Genomic DNA, 16,566 nt, shown 5'->3' with positions numbered 1-16,566 from the left:
TTTCTTAAATGAGGGTACTTCATATTTCATCAAAAATGTGCACGTTAACAGATGTAGTTCAGCCTTTGTCGAAAGACATGCAAGTATTTAGTATTTACATTAAATGGATTGTCTCAGAAATGCTGAATCCATGATATGCTCCCTTAAAAAGTAAAAAATATTTATTTGTAAGGTTAACTACAGTATCAGTATCTTCTGATATTTTAGAAAGGATTAGTATTTTTGGACCTCTATTAGTTTTCACACTATCATGCAAATTCTGGCTTGCTTTAGCACAATAGTCCAATTTCCATTGGCTATATAATAGCGTAGGTATACACATTTTAATTGCTCTTTTTGAAAATATCACCAGGCAGTGCAGAATATCTTTTATTGATAATATCGTGACAGTCAAGGACCTTAATATCAGCCAATGATAACAATACGGAATAGGGCAGAATTGAATAATGGAATGTATGAGATTGTCGTTTTCATTCAACCTTGAACAACTGGAAAATGTTTTCTACTCAAGCTATATGTTTTAGATAAGCACAGTTAGATATAGATATCACTAATGCAGAAAAAAAAACCCACTTCTTTTAAGCTCAGAATTCCTTAGGACTAATTGTTAATCAATACACATTTTATATATAATATGTACAGGCTTTGTAACCTAGTGCCACGCAACTAGGGCACACATATCAGTTACCTTGGTTTTCAAATGTTATGTGTCAACTCTGCATATTATGTGCCAAAGAGATACTATCAACATTATTTTTTGCATAATGTGCAAGTATTATATGGCCACAGAGTGTAATACAAATTAGTGGCAAAGTGCTGAGGGAAGGAATCCACGACAGATTCAGATGCACAAGGTTGAATATTACCCGTAAACTACCTGACTCTGCTAAGGTCTTAACAGCACGAAGCGCTATGTCATGCCCATCTTTTAAAAGTCTCTGAAATACATGGACACAGTGAAGTTTGTTCAAGGAATTTTACCAGTCTCTGGCAACACTGGGGCTGGTATGAGCAATATATGACGTTGGGGGAGCCATGTGGAAGGTTACCCCAACAAACCTCTTGCAAAATGTGCCATCTTCCCTGAAAACAATTTTGCTCACTCCATCATGACCGTCATTGTTTATACACATGTGCTTTTCCTTTTTTTGGTTTAAAAAGTCATATTAGCAAGATCATGTTGCTTGAGTTAAGGGGCCTAAGTGAGAATTTTATTAGTATTGTCATGTTGATTTCTTATACACACTCAGCAACTCATTGAAAATGTTATTTCCAAAGAAGTTAGGAGGTTACTGGGAATGAGAAAATCTTATTTGCAACCCAAATTCTCCTTCTAAATGTTATTAAATCTGTGACACCTTACATTAGGTGTTGTGCTGGTGTAGAAAAAAAAAAAAAAACTACCCTCTGCTCTAGGTTTTCCCTTTAAACTCAGAGAAAAAAAAGAAGATAGGTTGTCTTTCTTTAAGCTTCCCGGCATATTACTCTATTTAATTATTATTTTTAATACACACTATCTACTCTCTATTTTAACTCAAATTTCTTTTGCTTAAATGATTTTCTGAACCCTAGTAATAAGCAAGAATATTTAAAAGTTGTTCTCTCATTTAATGAAAAGAACTGAAAACTTTTCCAATATAATTTTAAGTTTATAGCAAACCAGGTGCCTTTGAAGTAGTTCAGCTGTGCTTCAAAAGTAAATAGTAACTTTGAAAGCTGAATTGGGAGTTTTCAGCCATCCCATTTTATTTTCTTAAATTCAGCATTAAAGCAGTCCAGTTGCCCACCGATGGGCTCATCAGGGCTCAGGGAAAAGATGGGCAGGAACAGAGTGGGCGATTTTAGAAGCAAAGGAAAACAGACACCTGCTAACAAGTAGGAAATCTTAAAAAGAAGCAAAAGATAATGTGAATGTGAAAAAAAAAATAACCAAAAACTGCAACACTGGCCCCAATCCTTTTCATGACCATTAGCACACCTCACTCTATATCTTGGAGTTTACTGAGTTTCATGTTGCGAGAATTTTGAAGTGCGTGTTTCAGTTCCAGGCATGTTATTCTTATTTTCTTCACGGAGGTCTTATAGTTATGACATACACAACCAAATAAGCTCAGAGTTATTAAGTTATATTCCATTTACAACTTAAAAAAATACATGGCTTACTAAGGAGTTTTTAAACAGAAGGTCCATTTTTTCCCCTACTTATGTTACTATTAATGGCCTTTAAAAATATTCATACATCAGCTTAAAAAAAGTGTCGCCATGATGGAAGTATTGTGAAGTAAATGCAGATGAATCCATTCTAAGCACCTATCTGCTAGAGACTGAATTGATGTCTTTGTTGGCGAGTCTTTTGACCATCCTCCTATCTCTGTTTAATATATTAACCAAAAACAGGTTATTGTCTTCATTGTTAAACTTAAAAAGTGAGCATGTATTTGTGATTTAAATATACAGTGTTTCAACTGACTTTTCAATTGCTCTTTTTCAGATCTGCAAAATATCAAGAAAGTATTAACATGCATCTAACTTAGAGGGCCATCTTGGACTCTGTAAGGTACTTCACATAAGCAGACAAACCCTACCATGTCATACCATACAAACAATTTTAATTGTGTAGTTACAGTCAATAACCACTCCTAATCAGAACATTTCTGCATAAAGAAAACTGTGATACACTTATAAAAACAGCCAGCTGTAACAAAATAGCTGGTGTTTTCATAGCCATAAACTCATAAAAATGAAATAACACCTTTATACAGAAATTTTATACAGATGTAGCTTTAAAATTGATTGTAAACCAAAGGAAGACACATTGCAAACATCAATTATTTTCACATTAATTGCATAATTTTCTAAGGTGATCTATTAGTTTTATTTACCTAAGCTTATTTGCATGATAGTAAAAATTGCATACAACAATAAGAGTGAAGCTTATAGTATGAATTGCTTGGATAACATAGAGCACTTTTTATAGGCAACTGTGTAAAGCACATTTTATCTATTTAAAACTTTTAAGACACTTTGTTTTACTGCCCATCAAAATACATTTATAAATAGAAAAGAATCAGTATGGTAACAAGAGAAGCAATTTTACATTTAACGGAAACTTCCAAAAAATTAATTACAACATGATGCTGCAGGATCTACAAATAAATAATGAGGACTAAACTGTGTTTCACATTTTCTTTTCATTTTTAAAAAAATCATGTAACAATGAGAATGAAAAAAAGATTACAGTGAACTTTTATTTCCAAAATAAAAACAAATTTGAATTACGGCAGTGCCATATAATACAAGGCATTTGTTGGCATATGTCATCTTTAAACTGCATTCCACAGTCTATAGTTCTTTTGTAACATACAATAGAGTAACAAACTCTTTTTTTCTTTTTTTCTTTTAAATGAGGGGTGAGTTTCCAAAGATCAGTGTGAAGTGTTACAGAAATAATTAAAGGAAGGAAATAATAATCACAGAAGTTATAATGCTTGTTTGAGGCTCCAGAATAATAATTAAAAAAAAAATCACTGGTATCATGCTTACGGGGTACACACCTGGGTGTGTTCCGTGAACACAAATTTTCATTTTTAATACCAAACAATCCGATGCTTCACCTGGGGCTGCCAAGCAGTTTGTAAAAGAGAGCAAAACGCTTAGTGCAGTCTGTATCATCCTTTCTCGACTTTCCTGTTTGTGCAAGTTTCTGAAGATTCATTGGCCAAACAATGGACAACAAGGTTTGCTGAGCGAGTACAGGGTGGACCTTCCGTGTCGTTAGTCAATTTCACTGGTGCTGATGGAGGAAAAGAAGACTTTCATCTCAGTCTTTGACGTCGGCGTTAATGTCTGTGTTCCCTTCCACCGCCAGCTCGTCTTCTAGTTTCACCGAGAAAAGGGTGTTAGCATTTTTGTCTTGGACACTGTCCTCCAAATCCTTAAGCAACTCCTCTTCCTTGTACTCGGCCACGTCCACCTCCAGGCCCGAGTTGTCCTTCAGCTTGCCGTGATGTTTGAGATAGTACCGCTGGTTCTGAAAGAATTTGATGATGGTGTACTTGGGCAGGTCCAGCTGAGCGGACAGAGTCTGGATGGCCTCCTCGTCCGGGTATAGGCCCACGTCCTGAATGAAACTCTGCAGGATGCCCAGCGCCTCCACCGAGATCTTGGTCCGCGGCCGCACCTTCTGCCGGCTCTCGTCCTCCGCCTCGGCGGGCGCGGCCACGGTGGGCTGCCGTGGGGGTAGCCGGGGCCCGGCCGGAGGCTGCTGCACCTGCGCCTGCGCGGGGGGCGGCGCCGGCTGCGGCTGCGCCTGCGGCTGCTGCAGAAAAGAAACAAGCACAGGGTCAGCGGCGTTCTTGGCCACCGCGCATGCAGGATCGGCCACTGCGCTGCGGCCTCTCCCACTGCGCATGCGGCCTCCCAACGAGCGAGCACATGGTCAGGGATCCCACATGCACCTGCCTGGACCGGGACGGGGACAGGGATCCTGGGCGGAAAGGCAAGCCAGCTAAATGGCCCACAGTACTAGGAAGAAAATCAAAATGATCACCAGAAAGGGTGGAATTAAGAGGGCTTGGGGCGGCTCCTGGGCTTCCTCATCAGAGGTTAGGCCAGCTCACGGTGGCTGGAACTCGGCGCTCTGAAAATGTGAGCCATAAACTTCACCAGAAGGATACGCATCAGAGGCGAAGACAGCAAAGTAAATTATGGTATCAATAATTGACAAAGATTTTAAATGAAGATTGGGAAGTAGGGATTTCCAAGGCATTTTCGAAAGGTGAGCTGTGGAGACGTGGGGAAGGAAATGAGTGTTTTGTCCCATTTCATTGGATGGGTAAAACGCTGAGCAAGCATACGCATACAAAGTCTTATTTTCGTTGCAAATACAATGGGTAAGCCTCTGCTCTTCTGCAGCACAGCCCTTATGAATCCAAAGGGTTTTTGAGATTCTCACGTGTGAATGTCCTACTAGACAGTTTCAATCTAACAGACACAGATTTCTTACAAAATTGCACTGGGCTGACACTGCAAGTTTTTTTCTTACCAACAAATAAAGGTTCCATCCATCCCACAACGGCTAGCAAATTGTTTTGTCTATACTAAACTCAGATGTGATTAGGATTTAAATTTAGTGTATACAGACACTTTTTCATAATTAGTATCTGTATATGTGCTGTAATTTCCATACACAATCATACATAACAAATGCGTGACACATGCACATAATATATACACTCCATATCCAAGATTCTTATCAGCAAAGCAAATCAACCCGAGGAAGCCCAAAATACTAGAACGTTTGTACTGTGCCCTAGGCATCTCCTTAATCCTCCTAAGAAGCAATTTTATTAAAAACAATTTACAGTTTCAAACAAGTACTATTTTTTTTAACTTAACACATATCTTTTTTGTTTTTGTTTTTGCTAAACAGTAAGTTTTTCAGGCTTTCACGATTATTTTAGTGGTTGATATCCTAAGGGATTCTCTTTTTCAATTTAACTTTTATAGTCAAAGGTTTTTTTCCCTTAGTGGATGCATAACGCTATTATTGTGTACATATGTGTGTGTGTATTCCTCCCCTTCCCGCGGCCCCTCCCCCCAATAGCAATACCAAGAAATAATATGTAGGTGATTCAACAAAGAGAGCATAGAATTTTAGGACTCTGGAAGGCAATGGCATTTTCCCTGAAAGGGGAAAGCTAAAAGCGTCCCCTTAGATTTAACACAAATAATTTGTACAGCTCAAGTTCAATTTCAGCACACTTCCTAAGCAATGGAGGCCAACAACGACCTGGACTCAGAGCTTCCCAATCTGAATTCACTGGGGATGAATTTAGTGGATCCACTCAGTGGATGAGTGGAGACAGGTCGCGGGATGTGACAAGCTGAGCCCGAGGCTGACTCTGCCGGCACAGTGATCTTCGGCCAATGCCACGGTTAGCATGGCCTTTGCAAGGTTGAGCATCCTGACCAAGAGAGTAGGTATTGGCACCACCCTCTCCGTGTGTCCCTCTCTTGCTCGCATAGGTTAACTTGTGCCTGGCTCACCTGTGGAGCAGCACCGCACCACGGTGCAGGCGTTGGCAGGCCTGGCAAGAAAACGCCTCTAGACTCTCCTTTCCCAGGGGTTTTGGGAGAGGGGCTCTAAAGGAAAGACAAATGTGACTCACCCCTAACCTGTGCTCCCTAAGGCTGTGAGGATAGAGCTACAAAGTGAAGGCAGGGCCAGGGAGTCAGAAGCCAGAAGCCAATTTAGTTTCCCTCCCCTCCTCTCTTTTGGACAGAATCCAAGGTATACAGTTGTGATCCAATTAACTTCCTGTACAGAAACAGCAGTCATGCCTTTCCTCGGGGACAGTATTGGTACTCATTAAAAAAGAGGTGCCATTCTAAAAATTCTGATTTTTCAAAAGCAACAACAAAATTCTTAAGCTCTTACACAACAAAACCACTCAATTCTAACAAAGACAGACTTGCCAAATAAGTGTAGAAGGGGGTTCCACCGCTTTGGGGGAGGGGAGATGAGAGGAGAGGAACACAATACACATGTTGGAAAACGTGTGTTCATTTCCCTTTTCTCCCCCTGAGTGAGATGGCAGCGTATTGTTACCTCTTGCTCAGAAGCCTATGTTTAGACTGGCGGAAAGAAGAGAAATGCTCGTTTCCCTGCTAAGTTTAAACCTCTATTTACCGAGTGTTATACTGAATTGGCCAAGGTAAACGAACCTGAATCTGCTCTGCGGGCACGTGGATGATGTGGGGTGGCCGGTCGCCATGGTGATGCACCGCGTTGCTCTCCTGTTCATAAATGGCATCACGTTCAGGCTGAGGGAGACTGAGGAACCTTCGGATCATGGAGAGGTTCTCCCACAGGGTCCTGTTTTCTGGAGAAGGATCTTCTTTCCAGCGTAATAGCTCACACAGCCACCCCTTAGAGACAAGGGCATAACAGGTCAGTTCAGGCTGATGGCAGGGGGAGGTGAAAGGGGGTCGGCTGACATTTTCCATCAGGAGCTAAAAAGGAAGGACGCTGTGAAGTTAACTTTTTTCACAAACTAAAAACACTCCAGGACTTTCCCTGGTGGCGCAACGGTTAAGAATCCACCTGCCAATGCAGGGGACACGGGTTAGAGCCCTGGAAGATTTCACATGCCACAGAGCAACTAAGCCCGCGCGCCTAGAGCCCGTGCTCCACAACAAGAGAAGCCACCGCAATGAGAAGCCTGAGCACCGCAACGAAGAGTAGACCCTGCTCACCGCAACGAGAGAAAGCCCACGTGCAGCAACGAAGACCCAACGCAGCTAAAAATAAATAATTAATAAAAACAAAATAAAAACATCCCAATCTGCTAAAATTTTTTTTTTTTAACCTGTTGAGAGAATAGCTGTGGCTATCGCAGAAGCAGGCTCTGTTTCTAATACACGTTCAGATTTGCATCTTAAAGGAGGGTCCTATTTTTCAGACTCCAAGGGCAAGACCCATTTACCATGGAGTCTGCAGAATGTGTCAGAGGAGAAAAGCAAGGCTGAGTGTGCTTCTTGTCTGCTGAGTGGCCATCTGAGGTTCTGAAGGTATTTAAGAAGGGTTAGGACAGGCTTTTAGAATAATTTTGTTTTCTAAAAGGATTCCCTAAGTTTATAATTTTTGTATTAGAAAGGCAACTCTGTGTGAACATGTGTGTGTGTGAGTGTGCAGGAAAGGGAGAAAAAGGACGTGTGCAGTTACGTGAGCAAGAATGTCGTCCAAGGTAAGGCACTGTATTTAGAATGAGCATTAGAAGAATTCTCCAAGACGGAACTTTCCAGAAAGACACCTCAGAGTCCTGCCTGCTGCTATGTACACACATGGTTCATCAAGTGAGCATTTTAATAGAATTCCTGGGCTAAGAGACAAGGAAACGTCCAACGAATGCCAAAACCTGAACCTCTCTGATGCCTCCTAAGGCCCAGTTTCTGATCCTCAGATTCTCAAGAACCGAGTGGTCCAAGAGAGTACGCTGTCTCACATTCTCATGTCTCACATTCTCTAATCATCATCTCAAACCTTCTTTATCTTGGCCGCCATGATGGACACTAAGCAATGGGGTGGACTGCAATGGGGTGGACAGGAAGAGGGAAGAGGTCCCACCCACACCCCCTTCACCAGCCAAGGCAACCAGCCCCAGCTGCCATGCTGCCTGTTGTCGGCCTACAACCATACTCTTTTCTGGACAAATGTCTTGGAGCCATCGCACCTGGAGATGCCCGGATGCTTACTCCACCCCTCACTAGCCCCTTCACCCTGGGGTGGCCCGCGACTGGCTGACCCACCCTCTTGCCCCACAGTGACGACTCACTCTACCCTTTGGCCAGAGATGGCCCTCCCCAACCTTCTTATTGCCTTTCCCCATCAATACAGACTTTACCTGAGACCACATTCTTTCCTGACCCCTTCCACTTTCTTGTCCTCCTGAATGCCTGCCGGGTCCCTCACCACCAAATCATGAGCCCCTGATCCCTTATCTTAGCCTCTGTTTTAGGGAACTCGACCTAAGACAAAGGGGTTTCTTGGAAATTCTAAGTAAATTAGTTGGATGGGAATGGAAAGAGTACAGTTTAGTATCTGATTTTTAGAACTGGCCAAAGGGAGTTGCTTTTTTGTTGTTGTTACCTCTGGGTGACATCAGAAAATGGTGTGACTTTCCTTTCCTCAAACTGAACCACTGGAGAAATTCTCTTCTAACTGTAATATACAGTGGGAAGAAGCAAGGCCTATTCTCCCTGAAATGGCCTATTTGAAACATTTTAAAAGGAAAGATGGAGACTGATAACACTAGCTTCCCAAGGCACACCTACCACCCAGTCAAGGGTGACAGCTGCTAAACTTCATGGCATCTACTAGCCTTAACCCTAACTAAGAGGCCTTTGATTCTCCATTCAACACGTTGTTTAATTGAACAAATAATTAACCTACAGACGGTCATGTAATCATGCACTCATTTGATGCTACTGAATGCATAATTCCAGGCTAAGAGAACAGACAGTAAACTGAAGATTTACCTGAAAAAATATTAGCTCAATAAAAAATAAAAGTAATTGTGATGACAGTGCCACTGAACGTGCTTCTCTTCTAACCATGGCAGTTCTTTGCTTCTTTCTGGAATCATATGGTGACATGTCACATTTTAGCTCTATTTATGTGAATAGAACATTAACTACAAAACTGTATTTGAGTATTTGAAATATTTGAGACCCACTTGCATATGGTGCCCCAGAGATGCTTATTTAGCTCTTACTGACAAATATTTGCTCTCTCGATTAAGCCATGAAAATATTTTATATTTTCCTACATCTAAGCTATTTCTTTACACTTTACCTCTATGTTTTGATGCAGGGCAGGTTTTAGATCTGTCTTCCTGAAGGCTTGAGTATTAACTATGGTTAAGATTACCCCCCCCAACCCGTCTCCATTCTTCAGCTATGGCAATTGACAGGCCCCCATGCCTAAACACAGCAAATTGCTACAATTTTATTTACCATTCAAGAGATGTTAGAAGGTTCATCAAGAACAGAACAGTTTTTTTTTTCCTTTACTTAGCTAGAATTATACTATTGCAATAAGTGCTTAACATTGAGCATGTCTTTTTTTTTTTTTTAGCAATAAATGCTTGTAACTAAAAATTGCTAAAAGTTAAATTAAGAACGATTCATGTAAGAAAATCTTCTCAGAGAAAGCTGAAGAACTCCAATAATTTCTCGAATCCTTTTAGAAACTTTTAAAAGTAACACAGAGATCAGTTAGCACTTGCATATATGTGAAAAAAAAAAAACAAACATGTGGATCACAGATGTTCTTTGGAAAAGAAAATCATTAGTTCTTTTAAAACGGCTAATAATGATAGTTAATTCCTAAACAATCACACTCATGCTGGTTTCACAAATATTTCAGAAAAAGAGCCCTGACTCATTCAACAAATATTTTGCTCATATTGTCACTTCTTTGTCTCTATACTTATGAGACGGATTCTTATTTTTATTAATTACGCATGACTAACATAACATTTCCAGTAGTTTGCTATTAACCTCTGCCCTTAAATAATACTTCTAATTCCTTATCTAAAAATAATGCGATGAATTATAAATCTGAAGCATGTCTCCGCTAGCCTTTCAAGAGACGTGATGATTTTAAGAGACTGAAATCAGATGCTTCTTAGAAAAATATTTAACGGTGCATGCAGCTGGGAACTGTTAGTTCTACAAGGGTATTCCAAAAAACAAAAATGGGGGGAGGAGCGGTATGCTGTGTGTCGCCCTCAACAAATAACGGAAGACAGATATTCTGACGGGCTAGTTCTTTGTCAGCAGAGAAATCAACTGGCTCATTCCCAATTCACACTGGCAGAAAGAAGATCAATTTATTATAATACCATTTAAACACGTCGGAATATTCTGACGCCCTCAAATCCTATCGATCGAGACTCTATTAATGATGACAGTAATCTGATCTATGATTTGCAGAAAGTGACGAAAAAAACCAAATGCTCTCCAATTCCCCAGTACCTTTTCCTAGGTCGCTTCTCCATAAGCCATATTATTAGGGCAAATAAAGACAATGATATGTCAGAATACTGGTAATATGTAACAAATAAAAATAACGATTTCCCTATGTACTAGATTGGTTTTTTAAATGATACATGCGTAGATTTACTGGGTGGAGGAGGTGAATAAGGTGCTGCACTTTGTTGCAAAATGTGAACATAATTACCTTTTAAGCCAGGTCTCTGGGACTTAAAATATCATAAGACCCTAGGCGGGGGTAGGGAACTGCTCTGACAATTAAAATTAGATCACAACTGTTCTGAACAGTAGAAAAGACAGGAGACTAACAGCCTTAAAATAATGAGAATGATCTATTCTCAGAAAACTAAAATGGCACAAGGAACAACCTAAACTTTAAATGTAGTAATTTTGCCAAGCAACATTACGCTGAATATAAAGAGGGCAAAATATAAACAGTAGCCACATGTAAATAAATAAGTAAAACTTTCAGGATGTTCCTACTTTTCAAACTGACAAAGTTTGACACCTTCTGCTCTAAACCCTTTGTTTCTATTCAAAATCACGCCTTGAGCTGTTGCTATCAATCACAGCACTTCCCCTATTACTTAAAAAAACTGGCATGGACCCTGAACAAGCTGAAAATGCCATGCAGATGAATTCTGAGATAATATGTTCAAACCTGTTATATACAACACAAATCCTGTAAAGTTATGTATTGTAAACCTACATTTATTGAGAACTAAAAGTCTTGAATCCATCTGCCACAAAGGAAATACTGTTATGTACTTTATAGGAACCAAGAACCATCTGTAAATGTCTTGCCACTGTAAGCAAGAAAACGGTAAAGATGTTAAACCTCAGACTGTATGAAATCAATAACATTCTTCGGACTGGTTTTGGTTAGGGAATCTATGAAAGACATGGAAGATCAGAGGGGGAGAAAAAGGAAAAGAGAAAATGCAGAACGACTGCCAAACCAGTACTGAAAAAAAGCAAAACAAACTCAATGACAACACAATGGCAATTTATCATGGTCCATGAAACACATGACTGTATGCTCATTTTAAAGGAAAAATTAGCAGTTCTAAACTCAATATTCTAATGATGTGCTTTACCGACAGAATCTTGTTGTACCACATTGAAATAAAAATCCTGGCACCTTCATCTCTCAGCTGCTTAATTTCTACCCAAACTCAATCTCTGATTTCCACTCCACTCTTTTTAGAACAGTTAATTCAAGTCAATTTGCTGCTTCTATCATTTTAACAGATAAGGGGTGCACAGTGATTTTTAACTGAGTCAGGAAAGCAACCTCGTTTCACGAATGAATTTATTGTACCTAGGAAGCCTCACACACATAAAAGGAGAACCCTTACAAGGCCTGGTCTGTGACAGAGCTGGGAGCACGAAACACAACTAGTTTTCCAGGGGAAAAGAGACTTCAGTGTTCTCTGAGAGAAAAAACAAAGTCACTTAATACAATATACAGATATGCATATATGATTGTTATGTACATATACATTTTAAACCCAAGAGTTATAAAAAGAGAAAGAAAAATGACAAATAATTCTCCCTGCAACTAAGAAGGAAAAAACATTAAAAAAAACAAACAAACCGGAATGGGTAATTTGAGTTCTAAAAAGCAAAACATTTCACAGTCTGTATTTATTCTCCCACCCCTTACCTTCATCTTTCATGTGTTATTTGCAGGAGTATTTTGTTCCAATCTCTGGGGCATATAGTATAATAATATATGATATTAAAAGAAATCAATCTAAATAGGGAGGTATTTGATACAAACATTCTAGTGGAAAGCATGAATTACAGTTTAGCAAGTAGTAGGAACAGGATTAAGTACATAAGCCATTAAATAGTACTTCTCACACAAAAAAATTTCAGTATTGTAGACTAAACTACACCAGGCATTTTGAATGAGTACATTTTCAACAACAACTAACTAGAGAGCTAGCAATTTATCATTCAGCAAATAATTTTCTACTTTTAAAAGAATCTGTTACTTATGCTAATGAAGACAGTTTTTAATTTGCCCACAAACATGCTAAGAGAGGGCAATTTTTTTTTTTTTAATTTACAAAGCTATCTGTGCTCGTGGGTAATTTCATATCAATGTTCTATAAGCTGGGGTGGGGGGGGAAATGGGTTCTAATTGTCAGAACTACTGAATCTTTTACCCCAACATAAAGGTTGTAAGATATCACAAAAGATGCAAAGTGACTAATGATGTTTTAAGCCACCCCTTGAATGTTCCAGACAGGTTCCATTTCCACCCTTTTTGTGCTTTATATACACCCTGCCTCAAATATAGTATTAAAACATATTACTTCTTCCATGCCCCTAATGCAGAGACACACAAGGCCTGATGAGGGTACAATCCCACTTCTGGGTGTTGAGGCCTGCCTCCTTCCTTCACACACCAACTTTAAACCTTTTTTTTCAAGAACAATCCTAACACTTTGAACAGTGAGAAACAAAACAGCGGCAAAGCACTACTGAAAGCATTTTCAATTATTTACTAGGTTAAAAGGGTGAAATGATACTTTAAATACATCAGATTTCATCATCTGGGCCATTTTTTGGTGGCAAAGTGGTATTGATCTTTCCAAATGCTGAAAATTAACTATTTTCCAGAAGGTCATTATTTGATTAAAGGCATTAAAGTTGAGGGCAAAGAAGCGATGCACTTTTTTCTCCCCATTCAAATCATCATATAATTTAATAAAAACCATCCCATCATGTCCTGTAATAAAAACGCTTATCTTAAGATATTGTTCTTTACCTAACATATTAACCTTTAAATGTTATGAAGTTCTTGAGGAGAAAAACCTTTGCTAAAGCAGATTATTCTATAACATAATGAGAGGTCCCCACCATTAACATTAATAAAGATACATGTTCTGTATGGAATTAGCAGGAAATACATGGATCTTCCTTCCCAGTTTACTAATTTCTACTTTGTGTAAAGAGAATTTCAGCAGGCACTACAAGTAACTTTTTCCTGCTAAGTTAACATTGGTTGGATTCAAGAAAACATGGGAAATAAATTTGAACAGAGGCGCAGCAATAAATGCATCTGCCATTCGAAAAGTAGCACATTATACTCACTTTATTCAAAGATGGGTTTTAAAAAGAAACCTACTTAAACGGAATATATGTATATGTGTGTGTATCCCCAAATATATTTTATTTTCAAGGTGTGGTTTCTGATGCTTGTATTTTTGCTGGGGGAAAAGAACCCCAATCATACTAGTTTTTTAAATTATTACTATTTTAAATGTCTAAACTGTTACTGTTTTAAACTCTCTCCAGACTCTATAGTTTATTTAAGGGACTCAATATCTTAGCCAAAAATCCGTGGGTTTCCATACTGCGGTAGTAATAGGACATAAAATGGCTACCCATAAATTTCCCACTTGAGTAAATTTTTGCCACTTTGTCTTTAAGAGGTTAAGAGCATCTAGCAGAGTTTCTGGAGGTTTGGCATTTGCGAAAAGAAATGTTTCTACAATCTAGGGGAAGCTCACATTAAAAGTCAGTGAATTTAGAAGGAATATTCAGAACCACTGGTAAATGATTTTTATTTTTCAATTTTGCTTAAAATTTAACCAAGTCAAAAAAAAAAAAAAAAAAGACATCACTTGTTTTCTGTGGTTTGATCGTTCACCTCTTTTTTACCTTCTCAAAGCCACTGACTTGAGGGAACACGTAAATATGGTGTTTTGTTTCTTTTCCTATAGATTGTTTGGTGCGTAACAAGATTATCAGATGGCCAGGGTAGATAAAAACATAAAGATCGTTCTCACTTAAGACTGTCAGGAAAGTTTTAAAGAATATTTTCAAGAAGAATCTGAGAAGGAGAAAAAGGAGGACTGAAGGTAAAACTATGAAATTCTATACAACATATTAAACTAGCTGGCAAGAAGATAATCTCTTAATTCGACTGAAACAGAGAATTTCCAAAGAAAGCCTTCATTTTACTTTTAAAAAAGTATATTTGGAAGATATCTAATTTAAAGATTATTTTTTCATAGGCTTCAAAGCTGCTTTCAGGATGGTTTCTTCGAAGTTTAAATGAAACAAATAAAAATCTGGCTTACCTGTCCGATACTTGAATACAGACTTTGAAAAGAATTTGTTTTTCCCTCTCAATCCAGGATGTATTTTTGACATTACATAAGTTTCAGTGATATGGTTTGGCTCTTGTTTAACATTTATACTCTCTGTCTTAAAAATCTTAAGGGAGGGGAGGGGTAAATTAGGAGTTTGAGGTTAACATGCACACACTACTATATACAAAATAGAAAACCAACAAGGACCTACTGCATAGCACAGGGAACTATACCTAGTATCTTGTAATAACCTATAATGGAAAAAAATCTGAAAAAAGAATAGATATATTGATATGAAACTGAACACTCTGCTGTACACCTGAAACACAACATTGTAAATTAACTATACTTCAGTTTTAAAAAATCCAAAAAAATAAAATACCACATCTGTTTAAAAAAAAAATCTTAAGTTCTTATTCTCTCCTCACTCTTCATAGCAAGTGTCATTAAAAGACAGAAAACACCATATCCCTAAGGTTCATGCTGTAACACTTGCATCAATTTTCACCTCTGTTTCTACCATAAAGAATCGTCTTCTCCTTTCCATTCTGCCCACCACTGACTTGTCAGCGCTGGGGTACATTTTCCTTGAATGATGCTCTTAGGTACCAAACACTCTTTTTAATTATGTCCAATGGACAATTATCTTAATTTCTGAACAAAACAGCCTTTAAGTAATCACTCCTTTTCCTCTCTTAACTTAGGGGAAAGTGTATACCAATGATGACTAGAGCTTTGGGGAAGAATGAGAAAACAAGGGTTATCATAGAGAGTTGTGATCCCTACAAGAAGCAAATAAATACGATGCTTGACTTGGCCTGTGGAACTTCCTGATAGGTAAATACACAGGTTTAATTACGCTTTCTTCAATCCCCTTAGTCCTCTTTGAGATGCCCTTGGAAAGGGAGGCTGGGATGAAAACCACTGCTCTGGTCTTTGCTTTCAAACTACCCAAGGTTATCCCACTGCTCAAAACGACCTTCAAAGCTTCCCAAGACAGAGAAAAAGGTCATCCTCCCTAGAGGTCACTGAAGGTTCCTTCAATCACACCTAGGTCCTAATTCATCGGACCATTTATTAACGGTTGCCCATTTCCCCACATTCTACTCTCATTTCCTATACTGTTCTCTCGAACAGGAAAGCGCTCTCCCCTTTTTTTCTGCCCACCCGAATACTAACGGTCCTTCCAGTTACTCTCAACTACCTCAGTATACCAGTTAAGGGTTACATCCTGTTACAGGCATTTACGTATGCAACCTTGAGCAAATTACCTCTCTGAGCCCCAGATCTTCCTCTACAAAGTGAAGATAATAATGGTACTCATCTCACAAGACTGTGGCTGGTACAAATGAAATAGTATATGTTTAGCCCAGTGCCTGGTCCGTGATAACTACAAAAAGGTCTGATGGACTTAACCAAAAGCATTTCCCTTAAATGGCTCACAGTACATTCGGGAAGAGGCGACATTCAAAAATAACTACTAGAGCAAAGCAGTATGCGGTGAAGGTCAGTGAGGGGCAGACATCCAGTGGGAACCAAGAGGAGAGGAAGAAGAGATCCACTGGGGTGGTCAAGGAAGTCTTTGCTGATGTAGAGTCATGTTGGTTTGGCTTTTAAGAATGGGCAATATTTAGAGTGGGAAGAATAATGAAAAAAAAAAAGAGATGAATTAGCAATATGCTAGGAAAAATAGGTAGACTACTAGTTGCTTTGGAATCCATTCTTTCGTCATTGCTTTTTACCATACTTTCTTGAGGATGCAACTTAATTACTGTGACTTCGTCTCGTCTTTATAATGTGCTTCTAAGATCTATTTGTTAAGAAAGCCTGGATTTTCATTTTAACACCTATTCTACTACTGACTAGCCCTGTAACCTTGGTCAAGTTCCTTGAGTTCTCT

General features: G+C 38.9%; 1 protein-coding gene across 4 annotated transcripts in view; it reads right to left on the bottom strand.

Annotated features, from left to right (window-relative positions):
• Positions 1-272: 272 nt before the first annotated feature.
• The window catches only part of SATB1 (SATB homeobox 1), a 101,879-nt gene continuing 85,585 nt past the window's right edge, over positions 273-16,566 (bottom strand). Inside the window, exons 9-11 of one of the 4 annotated variants that reach the window (XM_032630089.1) lie at positions 6,727-6,930; positions 6,034-6,144; positions 273-4,318 (exon numbers count right to left, since the gene is read on the bottom strand). In XM_032630089.1, coding sequence (XP_032485980.1) covers positions 3,821-4,318; positions 6,034-6,144; positions 6,727-6,930 — 813 coding nt within the window. In that variant the 3' untranslated portion in view covers positions 273-3,820. The remainder of the gene's footprint in view (positions 4,319-6,033; positions 6,145-6,726; positions 6,931-16,566) is intronic. The other 3 variants (XM_032630085.1, XM_032630084.1, XM_032630088.1) reach the window with 3 other exon arrangements.

This window comes from Phocoena sinus, chromosome 4 (assembly GCF_008692025.1).
Source record: "Phocoena sinus isolate mPhoSin1 chromosome 4, mPhoSin1.pri, whole genome shotgun sequence".
In the NCBI taxonomy this organism is placed as follows: Eukaryota; Metazoa; Chordata; class Mammalia; order Artiodactyla; family Phocoenidae; genus Phocoena; species Phocoena sinus.
This window is presented reverse-complemented; position numbering and strand designations above follow the sequence as displayed.